General features: G+C 41.4%; 1 protein-coding gene across 2 annotated transcripts in view; it reads left to right on the top strand.

The window, feature by feature from the left end:
- The first annotated feature begins 6,944 nt into the window (after positions 1-6,944).
- Positions 6,945-22,285, top strand: part of LOC150041835 (F-box/LRR-repeat protein 21) — a 47,414-nt gene continuing 32,073 nt past the window's right edge. The window contains exons 1-7 of one of the 2 annotated variants that reach the window (XM_090325378.1): positions 6,945-7,104; positions 9,259-9,335; positions 10,372-10,503; positions 11,568-11,943; positions 12,569-12,691; positions 16,187-16,358; positions 17,324-17,457. In XM_090325378.1, coding sequence (XP_090181504.1) covers positions 11,569-11,943; positions 12,569-12,691; positions 16,187-16,358; positions 17,324-17,457 — 804 coding nt within the window. In that variant the 5' untranslated portion in view covers positions 6,945-7,104; positions 9,259-9,335; positions 10,372-10,503; position 11,568. Of the gene's footprint in view, positions 7,105-9,258; positions 9,336-10,371; positions 10,504-11,567; positions 11,944-12,568; positions 12,692-16,186; positions 16,359-17,323; positions 17,968-22,285 lie in introns of those variants that run through there. The other variant, XM_090325377.1, reaches the window with a different exon arrangement.

Here is a 22,285-nt window from a genome sequence, read left to right as displayed (position 1 = left end):
ACATTTCATTCAATAGTGGATGATGGCGTGATTTCCTCTCAAATATTTGAAAAGTTCCCAAAAAATAAGCGTATTTGTGTGATTGATGTTGTTAAAGAAAAACGTGTAATAAAATAGTCTGAAGAGAATGACTTCCTTTCGTTAAACAAAAGGGCAGACATGGTCAACAAGGGTTTGGGTATCTAAAATATACCTTATAATCAAATTCAGTCCAATCTATGTATAAGTGATGAAAATGATGACAGTTCTAACAAATATAGTTCCAGAAATATACCGTTACAGCTCTCACCAGAGAGGTCAGCTGCTTTCTTCTTCTGGGAGAAAGGCTTTTCTAAGCACAGGACTTCGTTGGCAAACAGAAAGGCTACGGATTTTTGTGGGTTAATCTTGTCTCCTGCTACTTTGCCTAAGTTATGAATAAGCTGTAGGAGCTTTGGGGATGGTGTCTTTTCTTCTGGGCCCTTTAGATATGAGGTGTGTCACCTGCACATAGGGGTAGTTTGACTCCTTCTTTTCCCCTGTGAACCCTTTTCATGTCATTTTCTCGCCTTATTACTGCGGCTAGGAATTCCAGCAGTACCTTGCAGAGCAGTGGAGACAGTGGGCATCAATGCCTTATACCTGATTTTAGAGGAAATGGTTCTGATTTTGACTTTAGAGGAAAGGGTCTTAGTTTTTTAACTATCACTGTGGTGTTGACCGTTGGTCTGTCATATGGAGCCTGTATTATTTTGAGCTATGCTTCTTCTACTCCTAGCATCTCCAGAGCTTTTAAAAGGAGCGGACCCTTTGTTCCATTTGCCGTGGGCAGAATGTTGCTTTGAGAATCTATTGTATTTTTCCTTTAGGAATTTGGTTTTTACCATCTTAAGGGAATGTATAATCTGTTCTCTAAATAAGGATTCTTTCGCTGATATCAAAATTTGTGAGATATTGTGCTTCATTATTTTTTTAAAGCTTCATTGTGTTTTAACTTATGTTTTATGTTTATCCTAATATAAATATACCACAAAAGTATATCATAAACATAATCATTTTATATGGAATATAATATGTATAGGGGTCAACTATGTAGTATGTATATCATTATATACCTAATGAAATTGATTTGATATATGAATGTATATATATTGCTGCATTTATTTTACATATAATTTTTTCTTTTTAGATTAGATATTCCTTAAGGGAAATTAGCAAAAGGCTAATGTCATTCACTTAAAAATCTCATACCCCTTGGAGCCAACTCTCTAACACAGAACTCACTACTTCTTGCATGGTGCTTAGTTATGCCGCCTCTGAAAATGAGGAGTTATTAAATAAGCCTCTCTAAGTGGGTCAGCCTTAGTCATTGTTGACCACATTGATTCACAGTTATTACTCTGCTGTGGAAAGTGAATAAAGGCAAGAGGCTCGTGTGGTGCTCACAATCTCTTCCGGTGACAGCAGCTGTGTTCTGCCAAGCCTCCAGCTCTGAACGTTTACTATTTCTTTTTAAACACAAAGGAAAAAATCATCTTTAACCTGTTATTCCCACCCCTGTTTTTTTGGACAACCTTTTTTTTAAAAAAAAAATACTGGACCATGTCACATGAAATCAGCTCTGCCATCTTCATAGAGTCTATGTTTTAGAAGCAGCCATGAAGGAAATGATGCTGTAAAATACAAGTAATTCCCTAAAAGCAAAATGGATCCATTGACATATAGAACTAAACATGTCATAGAAATACTTGGTCAATGAAGAGACTCTTCTCTGTAGGTGCTTTATTTATGAAAGACAAAACCCTGTGTTGCTGGAGCAAATCATTGAGAAATAGGGTCAGTCATTCAAAAATACTCATGTAAGTGGGATAGTTACTAGGTCAGATTCCACAGTGTTGCCTTGGTGATCAACCCTTCAAAGGACATTTCAAAATATGATTCTTAGAAAAACTGATAAATTCCCAGATTTTTTTTGAACAAAAGGACAAAGTTTAACATGGATATATTTTTATAAGCCTATTCAGTGTTCTAAACTTTAATTTTTCTGTTTATGTCCAGTTCCCCTTTGTTAAGGAATTCCTAATATCTTAAAATGGATATATCTTAGTGTTGGAAAACAAGTACATAGTAGGTACATTTTTTTGCCAGACCTGGGGCTTGAATTCAGGGCCTAGGCATGGTCCTTGAGCTTTCTCCAGGTTAGTGGCTCTACCACTTGAGCCATAGCACCACTTCCAGTTTTTTCTGTGTATGTGGTACTAAGGAATCAAACCCAGGGCTTCATGCATGCTAGGCAAGTACTCTACCACTAGGCCACACTCCCAGCCTCAATAGGTATTTTTGTTTGTTTGATTAGTTTAGCTTTTGGTTGCACTGGGCTTTGAATTCAAGGCCTCGTGTTTGCTAGGCAAGGAGTCTATCACTTGAGCCATGCCTCCAGGCCTTCCTTGCTTTAGTAAGTTTTCATTTAACAGTCTCATGTGTTTTGCCAGCATTGGCCTCACCCCATGATCTCCACCTCTGCCTCCCATGCTGCGTGGTTTACAGTGTAGATACCCTGCATGCAGTGCCACTGGTTAGTTGAGATGAGGAGGGGAATCTCACAAACTTTTTTCCTAGCCTGCCATTGGACCACAATCCTGCTCATCTCTGTCTTGGGAAAACTTAGACATGTATCACCATGCCTGGACATTGAAGTTTAATTTGGTTTACTGGTGTTAAAAAAGAACATGCTGGGGCCAGTAGTTTGGCCTAGTGGTAGAGTGCCTGCCTAGCATGCATAAAGACCCAGGTTCGATTCCTCGGTACCACATACATAGAGAAGGCTGGAAGTGGTGCTGTGGCTCAAGTGGTAGAGCTCTAGCCTTGAGAAAGTCCAAGAATAATGCTAACATCCTGAGTTCAAGACCCAGAACTGGCAATAAAAGAAAAAAGATGCAAGGTGAAAAGAGGTGGCTTAATATATAAACTTTTCTACAATGTGTATATTAGGCCTAATGTAATCCCATTATTTTTCTTCCATTACACTGACAAAAATACTCTTCATCATGTAGAGAATGTTAACACATTTATTTGACAAGTGTTTTTCTTTTTTCTTTTTGAAGGTCACGGGGCTTGAACTCAGCCTGGACGCTGTCCCTGAGCTCTGCAGCTCAAGGCTACCACCCTATCCTTTGAGCCCCAGCACCACTTCTGGTTTTCTAGTGGTTAGTTGGAGGTAAGAATCTCATGGACTTTACTGCCCAGGCTGGCTTTGAGCCACAATCCTCCGATCTCAGTCTCCAAGTAGCTAGGAGTACAGGGGTGAGCCACCGGTGCCTGGCTGAAAAACATATTTTCATTTCAAGCTATGTCTACAGTTTGTTTCATTGTAGATGTCTAAAATGATTGTTGAATCAGATATGCTTTGACATCTATGTGAAAAAGAATTACCCTTCCCTCAAAGACAGGTGTGGTCTTTGTTCTCAGCTCCTAGAAGGTAATCTCTTTAGTTCCTGGACCATACTGGACACTTAATAAGGTGACATGTGAGGGAGATTTGGGGTCATCGACTTGACCTTGGCACTCTAAAAGGTCTACACGACCAAATCACCATCGAAATCCAGACGAGCCTCTTTGGCAATGCTTGCTGTGCTCTTCAGTAGCTGAAGGCCAGGTTCAGGGCTAGCTATGGTTTCAGCAGGAGCGTTCTCATTGGCTTTCTGTGTGTTCATGGATTCTCTTCCGTGTATGCTGTTTTCCTTTGGCTGGCTTTAATCACTGTTCTTTCACTCTGCTAAAACCGTCACCATACCTTTAAATGCTTTCAAGGAGATGGTGTGTGCCTTCTAGTGAACCATAAAATTTAAGTGTGGTCTTGAGGATTTCCCTCCCCCACTGACACATCTTTTTTTTTTTTTTTTTTGCCAGTCGTGGGGCTTGAACTCAGGGCCTGAGCACTGTCCTTGGGCTTTTTCCTCAAGGCTAGAGCTCTAGCACTTGAGCCACAGCACCACTTCCAGCTTTTTCTATATATGTGGTCTTGGTGCATGCTAGGCAAGCACTCTACCACTAAGGCTAAACTCCAGGCCCCTGACACATTTTTTTTTTTTAAATTTTAAATGCTTGAAAATGCTTGTTGCATGCTTCTACTAGCTTACCTGTCACTAGAGTTGTTCTCAAGTTGCCCATCTTGACATGAAGCCAAATTAGATGTCCTTATGTATGATACATGTGCATCCTTCCCACGGACAAGATCTTCCCTTCCTCTGCGTGACATATGACAAATGTGGAAGAGACTCGTGTGTCAAATCCAAATGACAGCCTCAGACTCCTGGCTGCAGCGTGGATGCCAGGAGTTCGCCTTGTGAGCATGCGCACAGGTGGGTCATCCGCTAAGGTGAGGGTAGGAAGACCTGGGGGCGTGGCGAGGCGACGGGGCGTGGCGGCAAGGAGAGAGGGGCGTGGCGTGAAGAAAAGAAGGGCGGGGCGAAGGGAGGGCGTGGTCTCGAGGGGAGCTGGGCGGGGAGGGGGCATCGGCGATGGGCGGAGCATCCTGAGGGGGCGTGGCGGCAAGGGTAGAGGGGCGTGGCGGTGACGTAGGTGGGGGCGTGGCGCGGGCTCCCGCGGGCGGGCGACCCTGTGGGACCCAAGGCGCCGACCGCTGCGCTGCCCTCGCTCTGAGGAGCCCCGGGCGCGTCCTACCTAGCGGGGACCTGACGGGCGGCCGCTACCCAGGCCTCGGCAACCGGCGCCGCGTTCACAGGTAGCCTTTCTCCGCGGGGTCTGCGCGGGTGGCGGCAGGGGTCCGCATCCGGGGCTCGGGCTGGGGGCTTGGACGACCCGGAGGAGAGGCCCCGAGCCGGGCCCTCCAGACGGCCGGGCTGGTCACCCGGGGACCCGGCCCTCAGGACGGGGTCGGCGGGGTGGCTCCCCTCGGGGCCCGGGCTTCACCTCGGGGACGGCGGGGTGGCTCCCCTCGGGGCCCGGGCTTCACCTCGGGGACGGCGGGGTGGCTCCCCTCGGGGCCCGGGCTTCACCTCGGGGACGGCGGGTGGCTCCCCTCGGGGCCCGGGCTTCACCTCGGGGACGGCGGGGTGGCTCCCCTCGGGGGCCCGGCCCTCAGCACGGGGACGGCCTGCGGTGTTGGTCTGTCCACCCAGTCGTGCCGGGCTCGTCCTGAGGACAGCAGAGGCCCTGAGCGCGGAAGGACAGGCGCTCCACGGGGAGGATGGCTCAGGAGTCTGGAAGCCCTGCTTCTGATGTGCTCTCAGGGGGAATATATATATATATTATATATATACATTAATATAAATTTATATATACATTGCAAAAAAAAGTTTTATGGAATTCTTTGCATTTCTCTTTAGATCTCTTTCGTGTTTAAACGTGAGACCGAAGGTCCGGGAGTGTGGCCTAGTGGTTAGAGTGCTTGCCTAGCATGCACAACATACATAGAGAAAAAAAAAAAATATCCAGAAGTGGTGCTGAGGCTCAACGGGTAGAGCTCTAGCTTTGAGAAAAAGTCCAAGGACAGTGCTCAGACTCTGAGTTCAAGTCCAGGATTGGCAAAAAAAAAAAAAAAGTGAGACAAAAGCTTTCCTGGGTATACAAGTGGCTCATTTCTGGAGTCCTAGGTACCCAGAGGCTGAGAACTGATGGATCCCTGTTAGAGGCCAATCCAGGCAGAAAAATTTGCTAGACTCCTATCTCCAAAATAACCAGCTAAAAAAATAAGAGCAGGACTGGAGGCGGGACTCAAGGGGTGGAGCACCAGCTGGGTAAGCAGCAAGGCCCTGAGTTCGAACTCTAGTACTTCCATGGGGTGAGGAAAGGAAAGGAGAGGAGAGCATCCCACTATGGTGCTGGAGATTGAACCAAGGGCCTTGGGCATACTAGGCAAAAAGTCTACCGTTAACTACCTTCCAGCTCTTGCATTTTTTTTTTTTTCCACACATGGTATGATGTGGCTTCACTTCGTCATCCAGGCTGGCTCCGAGTTTGTGATTTTCTTTGCCTCTACCTTCTAAGTGCTGGGATTACATGGGTACACAGTCACACCCAGAAGAAAAAAATTTGAAGTTGTGTATGCATTTAGCCCCTAGGGAAGAACTTAGTGACGGTTGTGGAGATAATGTCTTCCTTTGCTGCCTTTGCTTTGACTTTGGGATTTCTGATCATTCTGACAATCTTTCTTGAACAGTCTCCCTCCTCTTTGTGGGAGATTTCTTAGGTGCTTTAAGAGGACCTGAGATTTATATGCCCACCTAATCTTTATTTATCAAATTAGTCAGTATACCTAACAGGGATTTGGGTAAAGTAACCACTAAATGGACTTTGAGTTCTCATCACATTGTTTCCTAAATAATATTTCCATGCACTTGTTTCAAAGTCTGGCATTGTGCTTCCCATCTACAGCTCAACTTGTTTTCTGTTTGGGGAAGTATGACTTATTTGGTAGAGTATGGTACTCTAGTTTTGTTATCACCCCTCATAATTCCAGATAACGATTGAGACAGCAGTCATGTTTCTTCCACTGCTAGGGAAGAAAGTCATCTGTTCCTGAAGGCCTCTGAGAATGGATCTGATCTTGGTCATTGTGTCCTAGTAGGAAGCAGTTTTCCATCTGAATACCCTTCCCAGAATTCTCTCAATACTGGCCCACATAGCCAGACACTAAGGGGGAGGCATTGAATGTTCTTCTTGTTCTCTTGTGTGTGGTAGCTAGAGGCTGGAGGGGAGGGCAGGATAAGGATTAGCAACACAGTAGGAATAAGATTGAGAGCTCCACAGCACAGAGGGGCGATAGTTCACAAAAGTGGGAACTAGAAGAGAGGAGCCTGAAGGCTCCAAACACTAGAGGTAAAGGAAGTGGAATTTGCCAATCACCCAATTTGACCAGTTCCTGTCTTGTATGTCTGAGAAGTGACCAAGTCACTGAACTTGTCTTGCTCTTGTTTCTGGTGTTTTCCAGAGAAGATGTTCAATAGCTCCTCCTGCTCTTCTGGATAGATACGGAAGGGAGAGCTACCTTTGCCATTTTCTGGAAACAGTGATCTGGGGCAAAGTAGAGCGACAGATGGCATCAGAATTCGGATTGTACTAAGCTCAAATGTGTTCCCTCATTTGCCTTCAAAGGTCAGCTTGGTGAGTGGAATTCACAGAGATACTGAGAAATAGCACGTGTTAGAAGGAGAATTAGACACTTTTGTTTTTGTTTTTGTTTTTTAAAGAATTTATTAACATTGATTTTTACATCATATCTCAAATGACATATTTACCAAGTATTCAAGAAGGGAATCTCTATAATCACTGGCATTTGGATTTTAGAACATAATTAAAATTAGGCTGAGGGTTTGTATGTCATAAATACATATTAATCAATGTAATAAAACACGATGTCTCTAGAGTCATACATTTTTATGTCTATGTAGTTGTGTTTATATTTCCAGTACCATGTCCATAGCATTGGGTACACAAATAATTGAGTTGCAGTACTGAGGTTTTAAACTCAGTGAACCTATAATTCTGAGTCATGCCCTTTTTAGGATAGGATCTTGTTTTCCACTGGGGCATGTACCTGTGTTACAGTATATATATGTCAGGCTGAGGTGATAATCCCTCACCACCATGTCTAGCTTCCCTCCATAGAGATGGAGGCTTTTGCACATTTTTCAAACCCAGGCTGACCTGGAACTGTGATCCACCTGATCTCGGACTCCCGTGTGGCCTAGGATAACAGGTGCACTCCGCAGCATCCAGTTACAGATTAATGAGGGGATCTCATGATCTTTTCTGCCTGAGCTCGCCTGGAACTGTGATCCAGCACCAGGCTTCCATGAAGCTAGGAGTATAGGCATAAGCTGCTGGCAGGCAGCTAGATTTAAGAAACATTGTTGGTAGATTAATTGGTTGTTTCATCTACTACTTCTGTGTAGCTTATGAAAGTAGAAGTATCACTTACTTATTTTACTTTACATTTACCCATGATGCCAAGGCAGTGATGTAATCCTGGTTAGACTTGCTATTATTTTCTTCCTTCTTTTTTTCTTTTTTTTTTTCTCCAGTCCTGGGCTTAAGCTCAGGGCCTGAGCACTGTCCTTGGATTTTTCTCAAGGCTAGAGCTCTACCACTTGAGCCTCAGCACCACTTCCGGCTTTTTCTAAGTATGTGGTACCAAGGAATGGAACCTGGGTCTTTGTGCACTCTACCACTAGGCCAAACTCCCAGGCCTTTCCTTTTTTCTTTTGTCCCCCTCCTAACTGACAAATCATTTACCTGAATTGGTCAAACCTCAGAGAAACTATGAATGAATCTATGACAGACCTATCATATAAATGAAAAGTTGGAAATTCTTGGTGGATGTTTCATTAATAGCAGACTAGTATATATCCATATGGAAATGATAAGACAATAAAATTGGTCATTATAACTGTAATTTTTTGTGCTGCAAAAACTGGATCTGAGAGCCGGGAGTTTGGCCTAGTGGTAGTGTGCTTGCCTAGCATGCACGAAGACCTGGGTTCAATTCCTTGGTACCACATATATAGAAAAAAATCCAGAAGTGGTGCTGAGGCTCAAGTGGTAGAGCTCTAGCCTTGAGAAAGTCCAAGGACAGTGCTCAGGCCCTGAGTTCAAACCCAGGACTGGCAAAAAAAAAAAACCTGGATCTGAAAGATTTATACAACCTGTAAATAGTACATGTAGAGGTAGAACAGGTACACACCTGTAACCCCAGCTACTTTGTAGGTATAGGAGGCCAGATTAAAAAAACAAAACAGGGAAGTAGAAGTGGTGCTGTGGTTCAAGGGGTAAGGCTGGAGAACTCAAGGACAGCTTCTAGGCCCAGAGTTCAAGCCTCACAACCAACAAAACAAAACAAAACAACAAAAAACAGGCAAGGCTTTCTAAAAACCAAAACAAAAAAAGGGCTTAGAGCATGGTTCAAGTGGTAGATCACCAGTCTAACAAGCATGTTCAAATTCTAATATCACAAAAAAACACCCTAACCAACCAACAAAATCAAACTAAATATACGCATGAACTATCTTAAATTTTGGGTAAAATCTCTCCATAAGTGTTCATTCAAATGTGAATTCTCAAGCTTTGTTCCATCCATAGTAGTACCTCAACTATTATAATATTTCTAGGCTAGTGTTCTTACATGGATAAAAGTAGTTTTGAAATTAATAATTCCCTGGCACAATCCTTTCAGGTATATACAATGCTATATAAATAAGCTGACTGGATATGTACTTTTATACCCTGATGAATGTGTTCTGTGGCATTTTGTTGAGACAGGAGGTGAATTCCTCTAGGCTGAACTTGCTTTATCTCCTTGGCTCAGAATGACTTTGGGCATCAGAGACTTCTTTAAGGTAAGAATACTTGGGGAAAAATAAACAAAACAACAATAACAAAGCACAATAACAAAAAAAATCCCAATTTCTTTAACTTGAAAAAATGAACAGTTTTGTAAATGATCACGTATTTTGGCTAGAATTTTTATATCTAAGTTTTCAACGATAAAAGATCAATTTGAGGCCAGGAGTTTAGCCTAGTGGTAGAGTACTTGTCTAACATGCATGAAACCCTGGGTTCAAAAAGCCAGAAGTGGTGCTGAGGCTCAAGTGGTAGAGCTCTAGCCTTGAGAAAACCCAAGGACAGTGCTCAGCCACTGAGCTCAAGCCGGGGACTGCAAAAAAAAAAAATCAATTTGACTTATGTTCTAAAACATATTTTAGTGGTATACATAGCCATAAACTTGCTTTCTGTGAGGTTTGTAATTTGTAGGGGTGCTTATGTTCTAAAAATTAATAGACACCAAAAAAGTGAATCGTTGATATTAATATAATTCCATGCAATTATTTATGCTAAGTCTATTATTAGTCAACTGCCAAAATGATTTTACTCAATTTTAGTAATCTACATGACATAAGCAATGAGATTTAATATGTAGCATAATGTTTAAGAGAATTTGTAAGGCAATTTTCTAAGGTGGCATTTGGGTGAAGCCTTTGTTTTATGTTTGGCTTCACTATTTTTCTACTAAAGGATTATTTCAGGAGTAACATTTTTTGGAAATTAAATCGAGTGCAATTTTCTCCATTTTGTAGATTACTAAGTGGAACAATTACAGGAAAATATTAATGACTGTGTTCAGTCTCTGAGTTCTAAATCCAGCCTCCACTCCTGAATGGTTTATTTAGGACCTAGTATTAAACGTTTATATATTTCTACTTTGTACCGACTTTGTGTGGCTAGACAACCCAATAGATAGTTGTGTAGGTAACTGGTTTGTGTAAACACTAGAGTGGATATAGCAGCACTTTCTCTGGAGATACAACTTTACAGTGGCTTTTGTTTTCCATTTCAGTTTTCAAAGGCCTTACGATGACTTTTCCTTTTGTTCAGTAATTTTATAGGTCAGTTCCTGCTCCTGGGATTCAACTCTGTGTTGTGGTTAAGAAATGCTTCCCATTCGACAGAGTGAATCACAAGGCAGATATATTTTTGTATTCAACAAGCACGCCATTAGATTTGAAGGTACGTTTCACTTATGACGTGTCAGCTTCCATATGTGCTCTTAACATTGCAGGGGGAAATGGAACTCGTTTTCCTAAAGTTTAGAACCTCACTTGTCATTAGTTTGCCATTTAAACAATTGTATACTGAAGAACATAACCATATATATTTGGATATGTCTAGCCTTCTAATTAGTTGGAGCTTAGTGGTATCCATAGCTGGCTAATACCTGAAGATTTCATCATTTCTTTGCGGGAAAGGGAAAGGGGAAGAATGCCTGTTACCAAACTGTTTGGCATTGCCTGGAAAGGAACTGTTCCTGTTGAATCCCCCTTCTCTAGGGCCCTCCCCACCATGGCTCACCTGTCACCTGAAAGTGATAGCAGATCATTTGACTTTTTGTTAGAATTGTGCTTTGAATGAAGCAGTGAAAATAGTTCAGAAAGAGGCATGGAACGATTTCCTATATGGCAGTACAAACCGAGCATGTGCTGTGAACTGACACAATCAATACTTCAGTTCACCTATATGCACTGCTATTGCCCTGCTCCATGATGGCCTTGCTGCCATCAGATCACAGGCCAATAAGTGGTTCCACTGAGGCATACTAGACTTATTCCTTTGGTTGCACTGTATCCCACCCAGAGCTCCCCGGCGTTCTCAGCAGAATGCCAGTCCCATGCTTCCTCCTTGGTAGGAGATACAATTATTGTCCAGGAAAACAGACAAACCTGAGACATTTCCTCCTGGAGGCCTCCCCAACCCTCTTCTCCCCCCCTACACCCACTCAGTCACCTGACATCTCTTTCTTTCACTGTAGGGTGTTCCAGCTGTTGTCATGTCACCAATTCTACTCAACATTGATCATAACTTTGAGAATAGATAGACACTTGTTTATCTCTGTGTCTCTAGCACAGAGCAGCTCCCATCTGGGCACCAAAGCGAAGGAAGATAAAATTGTCTTAATTAAACTATTTTCTAGTTTCCGATGTTATTCTTTACAGTTAAGAGTACAAATATTTTATGGGAGTGTGTGGGGGGGAGGTGGGAAAGGTCATACCCATCACACTTTCCAATGTTTGCAGGATGAAGAGGAATAACCTCGCAGTGGTGAATAAAATCGTCCAGCCTTCCCCAGTGCTCAAGCAGCCCAAACTGGGGTGCTCTTCTTCTCTCCGTCAGACTCCCACATGCTCAGTGGCAGCTCCAGCTGCAGACTGGGGGGGTCTGCCTCACCATGTGATGCTGCAGGTTTTTCAGTATCTGTCTTTAATAGACCGAGCCCGAGCCTCTTCAGTGTGTAGGCAATGGAACGAGGTCTTTCATATTCCTGACCTTTGGAGAAAGTTTGAGTTTGAACTGAACCAGTCAGCAACGTCGTATTTTCAGTCCACGCACCCCGATCTCATCCAGCAGATCATTAAGAGGCATGCAGCACATCTGCAATATGTCAGCTTTAAGGTGAGGAAAAGAACACTCAGTAGAAATATGGCTGGCAGTTTGCTAACAGGTCTGGTATAGATCTGGATCCCTATCTTGCACTCGATGAATCTGAGGCACCTTTATCTCAAACTCTTTTCTGTGTTTCTCTAGTTGGTGTATGGAAGGAAGCGAAAACTCTAAACTGTCACTGAACCACTGTAAAAAAATTCAGCTTTCTGGTCTGGGAATGTGTCTTAGTGGTACCTTACTTGCTTAGCATGTATGAAGTACTGGGTTCATTTCCTCATTACCACACACACAGATAAAGCCAGAAGTGATGCTGTGGCTCAAGTGGTAGTGTGCTAGCCTTGAGCAAAAAAAGCTCAGAAGACAGTGACTAGGCCCTGAGTTTAAGCCTCAGGACTGGCCAAAAAGAAAAAAAATGTTTGGCTTTCTTCATCTGGATTGTTTACTGTAAAAGATTTGAAAATGATTCTGTCTTCTATTATAATCTCAAGACATTTTGTGTAAAGAAATCTGCTCATTTATATTGGTGGCAGGGGTGAGTAGAATTTCACAATTTGATTAAGTAACTCTATTTGCAGTACCTCTTTTAAGTCACTAAGTCACCTGCAGGAAATTCAGCAGGCATCTGTCTTTCTAGGTGGATAGTAGCATTGAGTCAGCAGAAGCAGCCTGTGACATCCTTTCTCAGCTGGTAAACTGTTCCATCCAGACCTTGGGGCTCATCTCCACAGCCAAGCCCAGCTTCATGAATGTGTCAAAGGTAGGGATACTGTGCTTTCTTGTCCAATATACTAAATTTCTCAAAAACTGCCAAACCAGACACAAAGGATTCTTTTGGTAAAGACAGCCTATATCCCATGAATAGTGAGAGGATGACTTGCAGCTTTCTCTTGGCTAGTACTTGTGGCTGGCTGATTTCTTTTCAGCCATCTTGTCATGTTAATAAGTTTTCCACAGTAGCTGTCACTTACAGAGCACATAGATGCTGTGCCCAGAGCCGGTGTATGTAGTTGCTTTGACTATAGAAGCCATAATGATCACTGTGGATGCTTTTCTATAATGCTAAGGCCTGTCCTTTGGAGGTAGAAGAATACAATATTTAACCAAATAAATTATGCTAGCTAGAACCATGTTTGGTTTCATATAGTAAAGCCTTGAACATTATGACTGAAGCTTGTTTCTTTTACATTAAAGAGATAGATCCACAGCTGAGGTGTTCTGTAGCTGGTACGGGGTTGTTATGGATTGAGGCTCCTTCTAGCGTCTCTCCTCTCCTTGGAGATGCTTTCATCATTTTCAGGGTCCAGCTGGCTTCCCAAGGGCATCCTCCACAATCCATACTTGTCCTGGACAGCTGGCTGAAGAAATGGGGAAGAAGGGACCAACTCCTCCTCATGGAAATTTCCCAGAAATACCTGCAACATACCCACTTACAGCTCAGTTTGGGGCCTGAGGTTGTAGGGAGACCAGGGAATCTTTTAACTTGGTGGCATTGTGCCCAGCTAAAAACTGGTACTGGATTTCCAAAGAAGGGATGTTGGTTGTTAGGAAATACTCAGCAGGCTCAGCCACAGAAACTGCCGTCTTCCCTTTCCTCAGTCTTCATCTGAGTGCCATCTTCTTAGAGACCTCTCAAGTCATATCTGGTACAACAGTACCTTGCCTTCTATTGTGTTACAGTGTTTTATAGTCACTCTATCAACTGTCAGTACTTGAAGTCTCATCCTTATTTGACATGATCCTTGTCTTCTCTTCACACCCAAAGAGACTCACCAAAGAAAGAAGTTCTGTCTATCCTGTTTACCACTGGAAATCTATAATGAAAACAATGGCTGATCTGTAATGAGTTCTGAGCCATGGTTGTTGGTAACCTGGCCAATGGAAGCCCCTCTCATAGAGGATAGAGGGACAACAGCCTCTTCATTCTCACCGAGTTGTGTTCTCTTCAGCAAGCCTTCTGCTAGCCTGTTACCCTAGCGAGTATGATATGTGGAAGGAAAATGGGTCATCCGGGGATTAGTGAAACAAGTCATCAGATGAAAACTTACACTGGTGGTTACTCTCTTGGGTATCAACTACAGAGTAAGAGTAGCCTGAAATGCTTTGTAGATTCTAGCACCTATGTCTGCTGTTGCACTCCAGCCTGCAGGGCCAGAGTCTAGGGCCGGCTTCTTAGCTTCCTTCTATTCTGTGCGAGTGGTGTGGCTGCTGTGACCCTGCTCTATGGCCCTGGAAGGCTTGAGGATCAATCTGGGACCTCCCCACATCGCACGTGGAATCTACAAGAAAATAGGATAAAATTATTTAGCACTTTAGTAAGCTTAAAAAGTGCTTACCAATGATATTCCTATGATAAAACATGGATTCCGATGCTTAAATTCCATTAAAGATTAATATCCAATCGAGAACTGATTAAAGGGTTCCATTTCGTAAAGAAAAATGATGTATTTCGGTCACCATTATTGTAGATTGGTGTCTTTTTTTCTAAACAATCACATAGCATTTATGGCATTATAGTTATAAATTCTAACGGGGGTCAGATATAGTTAGTAGAATTCAGACTTCTTTTGAAAAAGAAAAAGGGATTTATGCCTAGATTTCGTTTCCAGACCTTTTGTATCTTGTCTTAAAAATAGTAACTATGAAAGCCTTTAGGCTTCTATCAGTTTTGGAGTGAAACTGTAAGTTTTAATTTGTAAATCTTCAGTGCACAGAAAGATTTGGATTTGTGTTGCTTAGATAACTTGCTAGGAAAAGCATGTCACTGAAGATGTGATATCCATTCATTCATTCATATGTGTACTCCTTACTCATTCTCAAGAAATACCATCTACTAAGTGCCAGATACTGTTTTAGGTCTGGAAATAGGGGAAAAAAAATAAAATGCATAAGAATGGCATTTATTCTAGGGGAGGAGTTGCAGGCTGCGAGCAAGCAAGCGTTGTGGGCTTTGAGGTCCCACCCGCCCTGCGTCATGCTCAGTGCCAGTGCTGCAGTTGACAGCCAATATAGACTACAGAGATGAAGACACATGGCTGCCTGCCAGACACACTGTGGTAGTAGATACCGAGATCCACTCTGTGTAGTTGTCACGACATACAATATTGTTATGGCACACAGTATATTTTCAGCCCTTGAAAGAAGTGAATGTGAAAACTGTTAGCTCATAAAAAATACAGACTGTGGACTGGATTTGACTGGTGGTCCATTGTTTGCCACTCCCCACTCTAGGAAATAAGAGTATACAGACCCTTGGTATCTTCAGGGTTCTGGTTTCAAGAAGAAGGCCACCGAGGAAAAAAATCACACATGCTTAGGATGCAGAAGTATCCAATACTTGGTTCTTGCTCTCTTTCCACGACCCCACTTTTTTTTTTCATTTTTTCCTTTCATATATGTTTTATTGTAATTAATCGTGGGGTTACAGTTATATTCACCAGACAACCCAACTTTTTACTAAAGACAAATTACCTTCAACAAACTTCAGGTTTTCACTTCATTACTTAAATTAGGTACACTCAATTTGTCTTGCTTTGTGGCACCATTTGCTTTTCTGAGGAGGCATGTTTTCACAAAATTAAAGGCAGGGAAACTGCTGATCATACAATGATTTAACTACAACCAGTGGTAACACTGGCTTGAGAGTCCCCTGGTCATTTGAGCTCTGAATTAAGAAAGTGGGAATTAAAATTTTTTTGTTTGATTTTTTTTATAAATACACATTTTTATCTGTATGTGGTCAATATTATGTGTAATAAATTACAAATAAAGTGAGCTTTACTGTTTGCCCCTTTTTTTTGCCAGTCCTGGGCCTTGAACTCAGGGCCTGAGCACTGTCCTTGGGCTTTCACAAGTCTAGAGCTCTACCACTTGAGCCACAGCACCACTTCCAGCTTTTTTCTGTGTATGTGGTACCAAGGAATTGAACCCTGGTCTTCGTGTATGCTAGGCAAGCACTCTACCACCAGGCCAAACTCCTGGCCCTGTTTTCCCTGTTAATACTAAAAATCAAATCCATTAAGGTGGAAAAAACTAGAAGTCTTATTTTGTGAAGGTTTTGGAACATCTTCCTTTCTCCTCATTCCATTTATCATAAAAGGATAAGTGTCTCCTGGTTCATGATACTATGGAAAGAGTAACATTTTGATGGTTTTCATTGTTTTTCCCTCACATCTGTTGACATAAGTCATTTCAATGAATTGTAACTGGAATTTTAAAATAACCTTTTCATATTTTTTTCTTATTGCCATGCCAGACTTATTTTGTGTCAGCACTCACCGTTGTGTTTGTCAACTCAAAATCATTGTCATCAATTGAAATTGAAGACACACCAGTGGATGACCCTTCCCTGAAAATCCTTGTGGCCAATAACAGTGATACTCTAAAGCTCCTGGAAATGAGCAGCTGTCCTCATGTGTCATCTGATGGTAGGTGACAGCTCTGAGGAGTTAGTGATTTTTTTTTAATTATAATAATAGCAACTAGAGAAGTACTTGCCGAAAACTGCATGCATATGAAACAATTCCTTGAAGTAATTTTATTTAAAAGGAGTCTTAAACTGCAATCTTGATATAGCTTAAATTGCTTCTCCTGAGAATTTCTTTCTTTCTTTTCTCTTTCTCTCTTCTTCCCTCCCTCCCACACTCCCTCCCTGCCTGTCCACCCGTCCTCCCTCCCTTTCTGCTTCCCTCCCTCCCTCTCTCCCTTCCTTCCTTCTTTCCTTCTGTGCTGATCCTGGGGCTTGAACTAAGGGCCTGGACGCTGTTATTGAATTTTTCTGCTCAAGACTACTGCGCTACTCTTGAGCTACAGCTTCATTTAGGCTTTTTGGTATTTTATTGGAGATAAGAGTCTCATACAGGCTTTCCCACCTTGGGTAGCTTTGAACTATGATCCTCAGAGCTCAGCCTCTTTTGTAGCTAGGGTTACAAGTGTAGAACACCAGCACCCAGTAAGAATATCCTCATCACACACACACACACACACACACACACACACACACACACACTCGCATGCACACTTATATATCTTGGCAACTATCTGCTTAGAAAGTTTAAATATGGTCGGGCACAGTGTAATCTGCAGTCTCACCTCTTTGGGAGGCAGGGATCGGGAAGATCATGATTCAAAGACTAATGGATAAAAAGACCTCATTTCAATAGATAGCTGGACGTGGTGTACATACCTCTAATTCCAGCTATATGGGAATCCTGGATAGGAGGATCAAAGCGCTAAAGGCTCTGAGTTTAAGCCTCAGCATTGCTTTAGAAACAAAGAAGGGGAAATCATTAGCTATTTATTAGCAGATAGGAATCAAGATCCAATTCAAATTCATAACACATTATAGCAGCAGCAGTATGATCCTTCGTTCTTTACCCCCAACTTCTCCCAGGTATCCTGTGTGTCGCTGACCATTGTCAAGGTCTTAGAGAACTGGCATTGAATTACTACATTCTCAGTGACGAGCTGCTCCTTGCGCTTTCCAGTGAGACCCACGTTAACCTTGAGCATCTTCGAATTGACATTGTAAGTGAAAATCCTGGACATATTGAATTTCATTCTATTAAAAAACATAGTTGGGATGCTCTTATTAAACATTCCCCCGGAGTTAACATTGTCATGTACTTCTTTTTATACGAAGAAGAATTTGACACCTTCTTCAAAGAAGAAACCCCGGTGACTCACCTTTATTTTGGTCGCTCAGTAAGCAAAGCGATTCTGGGCCGCATAGGTCTTAACTGTCCACGACTGATTGAGTTAGTGGTGTGTGCCAATGGTCTTCAACCACTCGATAAGGAGCTTATTTGCATTGCTGAGCACTGTAAACATTTATCAGCCTTGGGTCTCAGCGAATGTGAAGTTAGCTGCAGTGCATTCCTTGAATTTGTAAGACTCTGTGGGAGAAGGCTGACCCAGCTGTCTGTCATGGAGGAAGTTTTGGTCCCAGATGGCAAATATAACCCAGACGAGGTTCACATTGAAGTCTCTAAATGCCTGGGAAGAGTATGGTCCCCTGACATGATGCCTGTCTGGTAATCGGCTGCTAAAAGCTTCCAAACTTTCTTTCATCAGTAAGATCATTCGCTTTCTGTCTATACAAGTATAAATGTTAGGATGTGTTGCAGAAGTCTTTTAGGTGAAATATTTTCGTGTTATCAAACTGTTTTTAATGGACTGTTTTCATGGACTGCAAAATCATTTGAAAAAAATATACAAGAAATCCAAATAGCCAGAGGTCCCTGGCAATATTTGGCACTGACAACTATATGGATTAGGTGGTTGATAAGATACAAAGTACAGATAGTTCAGCCTTTCTTGGAGACATATTTTTAGTTTCTAAGTAAATTTACAGTATGAAACTTGGATCCCTTTAAATTATGCCTTTATAACTCCATACTGTTTCAGTTGTATCTGGTTCATCTTGGCATGTTGTATGGAAAATTAAGGGTAAAATCAAGGTACAGATACAGAGGTTTCCTTTACCATACTTACAAAACTTCTAGCACTCTTCAAATCACAAGATCATCCTGTGGTTCAGTTAACTCCCAATTTTTATTGTTGACATTCTCCTTTATATAAACTTAGAAGATAACTAGCATTGGATTAAAATTAAATAATACTAGTTCACTTTATAAAGATTAACTGATTAAATAATACTGTGTAGATACAGAAGTAAGTTCTCCCAATGTGTCTGGGAATCAGCATTTATTTGCCCACTGCTGTGGATCTGGAATGATACCAGATCCTCTGCATAAGTGACTTAATCACTTAATTAGCAGTACAGTTAAAGCTCTTCCCTGGCCCACTGTCTTTAGGCAGATGGTCTGTCATCACAGCGTTGAGGAGTACCTGACTTCTTCTGCTTCCTCGGCCTCCTTAGCCACCATGCTTGCTCCTTGCTTTGTAACCTCTGGCATTTGTCACTGTGCAGTGGCTTTCTGCTGGTTAGGGCAGGTAGCTCACACTCAACATTTTATTCCTCTTGAACACTACGTCTCGTTCAGAGGGCTCAGTATATACTAGTGGAACTAGTAAAAACCAATTCTGTGTGTATGTATGTGTGTGTATATTTGCATGCGTGCATGTGTTTGCTGGTCCTGGGACATGAACTTAGGGTCTGTCCCTTAGCTTTTTTGATCAAGGATAGTGCTCTGTTCCTTGAGCCACAGCTTCCATTTCTGGCTTTTTGGTGGTTAATTGGAGATAAGAGTCTTATGGACTATTCTGCCTATTGATTTGGAGCCATGATCCTCAGATCTCAGTTTCCAGAACAGCTCACATTACAGGCCAGAGCCACCGTTGCCCAGTGCAAAACCAAGAGTTACTTCTGTTATTAAACATTTCATTTCAGGAAGGCACAGAAAGCAGGAGTGAGGAGCCTTTTTTTTCCCAAGGACCATTCAGATATTTATAACATGATTCATAAGTCGTGTAAAATTATCCATGCAGGCAGATGGCCTTCGGTAGCTGGTGAGAAGCATTTGAAAATACCTGCAGTCCCTGATCATGTCCCAAATGATTCTGAGGTCCTTACACAGTCCCAGGCTGGAATTTTCCTACGCCTTGAATTGAAATCCAGTTAGGATAACAGAGCAGAACCATAAACAAAAGAAACGGCTTAGCAGAGGTGGAGCTGGGGGCCAGAGCAATGGTGGAGATACTTCAGGGGTCAGCTTCTGATCTCACCATGTGTTATTTTAACATAACACACAAAAGGAGAACACAGCGTGTACCTAAATGGCAAGGGGACAGAATATTCTAGTATTTGCTTTAGAGGGTAAGGAAGCAAAGGAGATAAACTGGGGAAGAGCTGTTGAGGGAGAATTCCTCATTCCTTGCTAGCACAGAGAGAAGGAACACGCTGGCCTGGCCACCTCGGGTGCTCCACTGCTGTCAGTGGAATTTTTTACCGACCTTGTAGTTGACCCTCTAAAACTAAGCACTATCACGAATCTTAGAGCAGAAAACCCCAGAGTAAACTCAGGTCATTAATTCATATCCATTTCCTCTAGTTGGTTTAACTTTTACTGTATTAATAAGAGAAAGAGTAAAAATGTTTTTTTTAATTTTTTTATTGTAATTAGTAAAAGGCTTACATGATATTTGCCAGATAGAAGGTGCATTAATTCACATACATTGATACCCTTTCACATGTCTTGGTACCCATTTCCCTCCCCCCCCATAAAAATGTTTTTTTGAAGGATAAAAAGAGTATTGTTAATACTTTACCTAATGGAAACATCTCCATGTACCTTAAAGTTTATGAAAAGTACTATTTTTCTAAGATTACAAAATTCTAACTAGATAAGTGAATGAGTTTATTATTAAATATATTCCAGACTTGAACCTTCAAATCACTCATAGTCCTTTGGGCTTACGTGTTCATGCTCATTTGTTTGGCTTACATTTGTCAGAGGATTCTGGAGAAGTTTGAGTAATTTTTTTTGCAGGGCTGGGTAGAGAGTCAATGGAGAGAAGGAGGAAAGGGCCCTTTTGTATGTTATACTAAAGAAACTGAAAAATAGGCTTCTTGCAGCTTTTCTTTTCCTACCTTTTGAGTCTCGCTGGCCTCATTTGTACTGTAGTACTGCAGGAGAGATGATGAGTCAGAAGTTGGTGGATTTTTAAGTGCTTATATATTGCTTTTGTATTTCTGTGTGTGATAAATGCCCTCTGGATGATGTGAGGCTCCTTCCCTCTCTAGGTCTGGTCTCTTATTAATTTGACCACGGATGCTTTCTTCCATTAAATTTATGTAACCCCAGCTAACTTAAGACATTTAAAAAATAATACTTTTATTCATAAATCAGAATTGACAATATCTGACGCTACACTTTTTGAAGTATATATTATAATCATTCCAATTAAGGAAAGTTAACTACTCCTCATAATTTGAACATCATAATATTTGTTTTTTTAATTAAAGCTGTAGATGTTAACTTAAGGGAAAAGGCCCCACTCATAAAATACACCAGGGGGCGCTGTATTCCAGATCTAGGAGAAATGTCCTTGGTCCAGCTATGGCATTTCCATTGAACAGAAGTGAATGCTAGACAGAAGACTGTATTCTTGCTCTTCGATGGGCAAATTTCTATTCCAGATAACGAACTTTGTTTTAAAAAGTAGCCAACTATGTTTCACCTCCTAAGTAATCACCACAGAAGATGAAATTCACAGAATTTCATTGTTCAGATAACATACAGCTCTTCTGAAGTTGCCTTCCGAGCCTACAGCTCTCCCCCCCCCACCCCTTTTTTGGTGGCTTTATTAGGAACACATCTTTTATCTTTTGAAAGCAAATATAACTCCCAGAAGCAACCTGAAGTTATTGGGTACTGATGAAACATGAAAGATCGTCGAAATATACAGTGTTAGCTATTTATTTTCTTAACCAAATCGTAAGTTCTGAACTTGTTATTCTTATACAAAGTGTCCTGACCCAGTGGGAAAGAGCATCTCACTGGATAGAAGAAAGCAATAGTTGTAAAACGTAGATTCTCAGCCACCTGAGGAATACTATTTATTCTTTCTTCTTCCTGGACACACACATACTGGGCCTTTTGCTTCCGTAACATTATTCATGCTAAACAAACAAACAAACAAACAAAACTCCCAAACCCCAGAGAATCACCAAAGCTGTAAAATTGTATCAATAGTAATTTAATCTTTCTAAACTGTCTTCCCCTTTCCAAATTTTAGGTAGTATTCATTATTTTCTTGCTTTCCTTTTTAGTTTTATTATCTCTATGTGTGTTGTTTATTTTAGTTTTATTATCTATATTTGTTGGCTTTGTTCACAGGTATTTTTTAACTTTATTTAAATGAGTATCATGCTTTTTGAGTTTTTGACTATTTCTTCAAAACTACTATGTATTATTATGGCTCATCTATTTTGTAATATTCAGCTAAGGCCCATTTATTATGATAACTGCTATACACTATTTTACTCAAACACAATTTTTAAAAATCTAGGTCAGTGTTGATGTGATACTGGGCTTGTTCCAGTTTTTTTTTTATGACAAATGGTGATATTGTGAATGTTCTTTTCTTGGTTTTGTTTGTTTGAAGCAGTTTCACTATATGGCACCCAAGCTAGCCTGAAACTTTTTGATCTTTCTGCCTCTCTCTTATGTGTGCTACAATTACAGGTGTGCTGGCTTAATGAACTTTTTTACATATAGGCTATGGTATACCAGTAGAATCATGACTCCATTGATAAAGTTTAACCTTTTCCTGTAGCATATCTACATATAGAAATGTAGTCATTCTATTGGAGTTTTCAAAAGAATGTAAGAAAAATTTCATAATGTAAGTTTCCAGAATAACTAATTCATCTTACTGATTTCTTATTGAT

Source organism: Megascapheus bottae, chromosome 38 (genome assembly GCF_031878675.1).
Source record: "Megascapheus bottae isolate mThoBot1 chromosome 38, mThoBot2.hap1, whole genome shotgun sequence".
NCBI classification, from domain to species: Eukaryota; Metazoa; Chordata; class Mammalia; order Rodentia; family Geomyidae; genus Megascapheus; species Megascapheus bottae.
Note: the sequence above shows the minus strand (reverse complement) of the source record. Positions and strands in the feature narration are given on the sequence as shown.